The sequence below is a fragment of the Onychostoma macrolepis genome, chromosome 01, assembly GCF_012432095.1.
Source record: "Onychostoma macrolepis isolate SWU-2019 chromosome 01, ASM1243209v1, whole genome shotgun sequence".
NCBI classification, from domain to species: domain Eukaryota; kingdom Metazoa; phylum Chordata; class Actinopteri; order Cypriniformes; family Cyprinidae; genus Onychostoma; species Onychostoma macrolepis.
In genome coordinates this window covers 7,720,229-7,728,159 of record NC_081155.1, presented here as the reverse complement: position 1 = coordinate 7,728,159, position 7,931 = coordinate 7,720,229, and the positions used below count along the sequence as shown (strand labels likewise).

Here is a 7,931-nt window from a genome sequence, read left to right as displayed (position 1 = left end):
AGAGCACTGTGATATCTCTGTGATAGTGTTGAGAAACAGGAAGCAGAATGTCCCCCCGGTGACTGATATTTGAGCTGCCTCCTCTCAACCTCCTCAACATTTTGAGTTCACAATGATCTCATATATTACTCACACTGTGAGGATCACCGTATGAGAATGGTGTGATGTCACTGTGATCATCGCGTGATCTCACGTGTTGACTGGGTTGTCAACCTACTAGCCTACATTTTTTTTCACAATCGATCAAAATGGCCAAGTATTGTTTTAATGTCATACTTACTTGCGAATGTCCGCTGAATGTCCAATATCATTCCAACCATACCAACCAAATATGTGGTTAACAAAGTAATTGAATGCAATAGTCCGAATGTGCGAATATAAAACCAACTTTACCCAAGTACAGAAGTGCTCATCTGAGCACGAGACGCCGTCACTGACAACAGCAGCAAGGAGCACTCAGTGTGATTTCAAAAGCAACACATTCAGCGTCAGATCGCCTTTTGTTTAACACAAACGAACACATGTCTACATGGTAGACATGGTATGTCTACCGCGAAATGTTTAAAAAAACTCACTTTTCAATGACGTAGGAGTCACATTTACAGGGGAATATCCGATCTGACCGCTTACACTGCAGGCGCAAATGCACGTAACTGATTCATATCTGATTTATTTCCACATATGAATGACGCCTGAAACCGATCGAAGAATATCGGAATCCATGCGATTTTTTCCTGCTTACATGGTCGTGGGCCATATCCGATCTGTGCCACATGGGAGGAAAAAATCGGAATTGGGTCACTTGAACCATGCAGTGTAAATGCGGCTAAAAAGTTAGATCATCTTCACAGATGATCACATGACCAATCTCTCGCTCTCTTCACACAGACCGTTCATCCCAGACCTCCTGGAGACTCCTGCACGACTCTTGATCCTAAACATGAGAATCCATCAGTAAGTGTCTGAACCTGCAGCTCTTCTCAATATAATCAATAAACTCTCTTCAGTTCTTCATCTGATTGTGTGTTCAGATCAACAGGAAGATGCTGCAGTGAGAGGCGGCGCACAAAGCAACCAATCCTGAGCTCTGTAGGCGGAGCCACATATGATTGGCAGTGATCATTAATGAAGAGTCAATGAAGCATTAAATGTCCTTTTAGCTTAAGTGATCAGTTTTATTTGTGGTCATGTTTGTTCAAACCCTCAAACTACCAGCAGAGGTCACCATCTCCTGCTACTGACCTCAACATTAATGTGCATCAGCTGTAAATCACTAAATTCATCTTCATGTGTATGTTGTTTTTTCCTGTACTGTGTTCAAAGTCCTTCATATGTTTGTATTATAATTCCATTCAGCCTCTCCTCTGGTTCTTCAGTCTCTGTCTGCTTTAATAGCGGTTCTTTACCTCATTATTTGAATGTGTTTGCTTATATTTCCTGCTTCATTTCTGACGGAAGCGAAGGATGTTGCGTCATTTGAATATCAATTCTGAGGAGTTTATGCTGTTAGCCTCCTCGGGTAGTTATGTATGTAGGTATGTATCTGAGTTCTGCTCATTATTTAGTAAATCATCTGATCATCTGCTTTTTTCTAATGGACCGTCACTCTACAGAAGCGAGAGTCACGTGACAGAACCATCAAAGCTGTCCATGTGACTGACAAAAGAGTTTTGAAAGAGTTCACTGCCAAAAAGACTGATTTATTTTATTATAAATAAGGCCTTTTCTCAGTCAGAATGGCCTAGAGTTGTTTAATTGTCAGTTAGTTTTCAGAGAATATAAATTTAACGAATAACTAAAGTCTGGTTACACAGTCCTGTTCTCTAAACATCTTTTGAAAATGTGCTCAAATTAACTTGTACTGCTATTTTATTGTTATTTTTAGTTTAGTTTGACTTCAGCAATGTTATTTTCCTGTTGAAGGAGAGACCTGTTTCCGCTGCTGGGCATTAAAACAGTGTTAAACACACAGAGCCAGTAGCTAAAGTGCATGTGTTAAAACAGTCAGTCATTGGCTGCTGTTGATATGATGAGCTTCAACACGGTAAGACAAACACACTTGTACAATGAAAACTGATTATTATTTCTGTAGATGAAGCTCATAAAACACATGATTCCTGACATGAGAAATATCTTCTGTTCATCTCAATGATCAGTTCATTTACACACTGATGTTGTGCATTAATAATCTTCAGATGTGCAAAGATCTTACGTACACTAAGAGCTGTTTAGGGTGATCTACATATACTGTTTATTAGCATAAAAGTGATAATTAATGCTGTATTATAGATACATTTTTATGGTGATGTCGGTCAGAATGGCTTCTCGTCTTCCTCTGATCTTTCTGCTTCTTCACAGTAAGTTACTCTACATTCACATTTTAAAAATATTTAATTTTATTTTCAAAAGTAATGGGCAGTTTTCTGTGCAATGTTGATGTACTTCCTTTTGAAACAGGAAGTTAGGCTGTGCAGATCATGAATATTTATGGCCATTTTCTCAGAAGAAAGTGTTTCGTTCACAAATTCAGAACCGAGACGTCAGCTAAAAGCCACAAAACTCACATTTTAATGTCACTGGATCTTTAATAAAATCAGCTTTATTTTCTTAGTCTTATTTCATTATTTTATAGTGTCGTGTATTGTTCATGGCTGATTTATTTGCTCTAGTTTTACTTCTGTTTCTGTGTTTATTTCTGTAACATCCTACAACTGATTAAATCACAATGAGATCATTTATAATAATTAATATATTCTGACAACTTTTCATGTTTTCATGAGTGTTAATGGTCCGTTTTAACTAATAAAACAACACATTCATCCAGATGAATTCTGTGTTTCAGGTGCGTCTAGTGCTGATTGGGGTGTGAGTTACAGTCATTCACACATCTGTGCACTAAAGAACTCATCAGTGATAATGAGCTGCACTTATACATACCCTACTGGACATCAGGTCAAGAAAGTGTTCTGGACCAAAGGACCTAAAATAAAGGGTGACGAGTCTCCAGATCTATCTAATGACACTGAATACAGTCAGAGGCTTCAGTATCTGGGAGATAAACAGCAGAACTGCACCATCAGACTGAGTCATGTGACACAGAAAGATGCACACGTGTACTATTTCAGATTCATCACTGATAAACCTGATGGAAAATGGACTGGTCATCCAGGAGTAACTCTTGCTGTCACAGGTGACTTTGATGAGGTTTCACTCTTCTTCTGTGCATTATGTTGAATAATAATCAGTGTATGACAGCAGCACTAGATATAATGTGTGTGTTGTGTTCAGATCTTCAGGTGGAGTCTCCTGAGAGAGTGACAGAGGGAGATTCAGTCCGTCTGACATGTAAAAGCAGCTGCGCTCTGACTGACGGAGCAACATTCATCTGGTACAGAAACTCACAGCCATTAACTGAGAGAAGAGACAGAAACAATCAACTCCTGCTGCAGTCAGTCAGAAGAGAGGATGCAGGCAGATATAGCTGTGCTCTACATGGACACACTTACATCTCTCCTGCTGTTCATCTGAACGTCACGTGTGAGTACAGATTCATTTGTACTTCTTGGAAAAAAACCTGGAGATTGTGTTTGAATTAAATGATTTAAGGATTTTATTTTTATCCTTTATAGACCCTCCCAAGAACGTCTCAGTGTTCATAAATGGATCTGGTGAAATAGTGGAGGGAGATTCAGTGACTCTGATCTGCAGCAGTGATTCAAACCCACCTGCTCTGAACTTCAGCTGGTTTAAGGAGAATCAAAGCTCAGCTGTTGGATCTGGACAGAGTTTCAGTGCTCTACAGAGTGGACGCTTCTACTGTGAGGCTCACAATCAACATGGATCTCAGAGATCAGACGCTGTTACTGTCACAGGTGAAGCTTTTATTAACACACTCCTGTATCTTCACATCATTCATCAGTTTGTTAATTATGATGATCTTCATCTTTCAGTTCATCTTGGTGTTGGTACGAATGTGTTTGTGATCACAGCAGCATCTGGAGGAGTATTCATCATCATCATCATCATCATATGGTTTATAATGTGTGTTCAATGGAAAAACAAAAAAAGCTGTGATTGTATTTGTTCACTCTAGGTTTAATATAGCAGGCAATGACTCATTTATATTTAATAGTAATCTTAAAGAACAGCATTCATATTTTACGTTCATTGAATAGAATTAAATGCTAAATGCTGTTAAATGCTGTTAATGACATTATCACAGGAGAAAACAACATGATGTTAAAACTGAAGATTTCACAGTCAAACAGGTAAAGCAGAAAAATCTCTGCATTTTACATCAAAACATCGGTCTGATGTCATCTGTGTGGTATTGACCTGAAGAATTTGAGACAAACTTCAGTAGACTGACAATCTACACTTCTATCACTCTCATATTTCAGAATGATCTCTATTCTGACGTGTCACAGAGAGTTTCAGAGCCTCTTTCTGAACCTGATACAGCCAGTGATGCTCTGTATGCCAATGTGAAACCCAGCAGAGGAACAACTCCTGAATCCAGAGATACTGAGGAGATGCAGAGCACAACTGTCCAACATCACCGAAAGAAAGAGACAAACAGACTAGAAGACAATGAATGTCAGTATGACGATATAAGAGTTCATCAGCCTGATGCTGCCGTGAGGTGAGAAAAACTTAACCAGCGCTAATTTAACCAGTACCACCTTAACCAGCACCGATCATCTAATCTGAGCTGTTTGTTTGTTATTTAGGCAATCAAATGTAGAAACTGTGGAAGAGCTTTCAGTGATCTACAGCAGCACCAAATGAGAGACAGAGTATATTATGTTCTATTGTGTATTAATGCATGTTTTATAAAGAGTTTCCACTTCATGTTTTGGTTTGTGTGCTCTTACACCTATGCCCAGTCAACACGTGAGATCACGCGATGATCACAGTGATATCACACCATTCTCATACGGTGATCCTCACAGTGTGAGTAATATATGAGCTCATTGTGAACTCAAAAAGATGAGCGGGGTTCTTGTTTCTGTCAGACATCTACAAAAGCCCTTATTGAGAATTAACAGATTTAGATGATGATGTTTTATTGTTTTGTTTGATGTTACCATCGTGGTGAGTAGTGTTTGCTTTAGTTGACCCTTGACTTTATAACATTATGTTTTTTGGGGCTGCTGTAACTGTGTTTGTAAAGCACATTTGTTATGGCAAGGAAAACCAAAAAAGAGACTGCAACCAGGTGATATTGGTTTGCTACTGATGATAACAGCACAGCCACCACCTATATTCAGTATGCAGTCTTTGTGAGGAGTTATTAATCTAAAGCTTTTAATAATAGCTCTGTGATTATACAGTATAAGCCCCAGCAGTGTCATAATCGTTTATTAAGGATTTTAAAAGCATGATAAGACACAAACATTTTGAACTACTGTGTCATTTAAACACAAAGAGAGACATCAAGAATCAGTGTATGAATCTCAACAATGGTGACAATCAAAAGCTTCATGCTGCAGTGCATGCTGGGTACCTAGTCTCTGTGCAGTGAGTGCACTTTGACCTCACATTAGTATGAGCACACAGTGAGGGCGCTGTGAGGTTACACTTTTAGCTCACTGTTACCTCACATTGTGACCTCATCACCAATATCCTGTGAGCTCATGGTGACATCGCTGTGAGATCAAATTGTTGACTGGGTGGCTAATGCTTCAATAGTCGGGGCCGAGTACCAAAACAAATTTGTAGCCAATCAGCAGCAAGGGGCGTGTCTACTCATGCTATGGAGAAGAGAGCGTTCAGTGAACGGACAAGCTGAGTGACAGAAAGATAGAGATGGCGGATAAAAAACAAAAGAGGGAAACGTCTGCGGAACGATAAGGCAAGAAGTAGGACCCGTGTAAATATCGGACATTTCAGAGACGTGAGCTCCACGCTATCACCGGGCGCTCAGTGCGAAGAGAGGAGCATAACCTCGGCTAGTCCTTCTGACATTTGCCGCTGGCTCTGATGTTTCTGTAGTGGTTAAACATAAGATATAATTTGTTTTGGGTAAATCTAACAGGTAATCTTTGGTCTTTATTCTATTGTTCTATTAATATGTTAAAATGAAAATGAAAACAGACAATTTTTGATATAATATTTCGTTTCATTGTAATGTATTGTAATGATTATGATTCGATTGTCGGTGCATGAGCACACCTGTGGACAATGAACAATTTTCAGATACTTTTAAAATGGGAGGGGAAGGGTGAGGCATGCAGGTGCCGGATAATGAACTGTGAAAGAGACTGATAAGCTGTTTTCTAAGCTTGCTGGGTTCACAAAAGGGATCCGTGGCGTTCATGGTTGGCTTGCACCACCGGCGTGAAGAAAACCAGGGTCCCACTTATTGGCCTGGAGGTAGATAGTGGGAGGGAAATTTAGGTAGATAGGGAAGAGAGTGTAGGTGGACCTGGTGGACTGGTTGAAAGAGACCTTCCTATCATTGCCGCGGAGGGGAAGGTTGAGTCCTCATAGTGACGGCAGGGTGTCGTCGGACGTAGACAGGGAAGTCTGAAATTATTTTAATTAGTCCATAATATTTATGTATGTTGTGGTTGTGTTCAGCCATCATTGATTCTTGTCCTACTGAATTGTATGTTGATTGCCTGTGCTGGTTATTATATATGGGGCATGTGATTTATGATTGGAGTTTCTAACTAAGTGTGTTTTGCAGGACATGTCACACCACTTATAGTTTGCTGTGAATTTGGAATGAGTACTTGGGTTCTCTTTTAATTGTGTGTTCATGGTTTAATGAAATATGACCAGTGTATGTAATCAGGATATTTAAGTGAGACCTAACGTTACGTCACCAGACTATTTGCCTAATTTTCTCAGTACTTCAGACCGCGATGGAAATGCAGACAGCAACAGGTCTGGGGGGGGAAAAAGTTCCTGGGACATATTGTTCCGGGTACCCAGCCAACAAACTTATGTGGGGCCCAGATGGGTGGCACCTGGGCTATCTAACTGGGCCCCAGCCAGTTTTGTCCTCGGTTTCCATGAGGGCCCCACATGGGTCAGCCCAGATGAAACAATGAAATTAACTCTGCTCAGTATGCATACTACAGAGTGCTAAAAATAAGACACAAGCAGCACTGCAGTTCATTAGATAATTAAGTGATTAATCATATACCAATTGAGCATTAGTGACGAACACCTGCTTAAGAAAAAAGAGACGAGCAGAGACACAACAGCTACTATTGACTTCCAGCCACAGCCTGCAAAACAACTGCAAATAAAAGACATTAAATCTCTGAAGATCTCAGCAGAGGAGGATTAAACAACTCCACAAACAGCATCATCAGCTTCACTTATTACTAACCAGACTGATGTTATTTCTGTCAGACGTCTAAAGATCTTATTGAAAAATACAGAGGTTCAGATGTTGATGTTTTATTGAAAGTAAGAGTTTGGTTTGAAGTCACCATTATGGTGAATAACGTTTGCTTTAATAGAGCTCTTGACTCTTATGCTACTCTTCACGCTTGTTTTCTTTGCCACAATGTATTTAGAAAACGTGTACAAAGACATCTAAAATCAAAGGTGATCAGCTGATAATGGTTGTTCATTGGTGGGCGTATAGATTTTAACATTATTAAGCAGTTTTTATCATTGAGCTCATCACTGTTTGGAAGTGGCTTGTTATGATCAACAAATTAAGATTTCACATTAACCCTGAGAAAAAAAAACAGATTTGAAATTCTGAATCTTGGTTTTTAACTGTCAACTGTTTCAGACACACAGACATCAAGAATCAGTTTATGAATCTCAACAACGGTGACGTAATTCAAGCCATGGATGACTTTTGTGTGCTGCACCCAGAATGCAATGAATCATGTCACCGTTGTTGAGATTCATACTCTTCATCATATTCTTGATGTCTGTGTGTGTTTGTTACGCAGAAGCTCAAA

General features: G+C 39.5%; 1 protein-coding gene across 1 annotated transcript; it reads left to right on the top strand.

The window, feature by feature from the left end:
• Window positions 1-2,299: 2,299 nt before the first annotated feature.
• On the top strand, window positions 2,300-4,930 carry LOC131548603 (B-cell receptor CD22-like). The gene is made up of 8 exons (XM_058790046.1): window positions 2,300-2,357; window positions 2,843-3,190; window positions 3,289-3,537; window positions 3,630-3,872; window positions 3,951-4,041; window positions 4,223-4,268; window positions 4,401-4,642; window positions 4,731-4,930. The coding sequence occupies exons 1-8, from the start codon at window positions 2,300-2,302 to the stop codon at window positions 4,786-4,788; spliced, it is 1,335 nt and encodes a 444-aa protein (XP_058646029.1). The 3' UTR covers window positions 4,789-4,930.
• The last annotated feature ends 3,001 nt before the right edge of the window (window positions 4,931-7,931 follow it).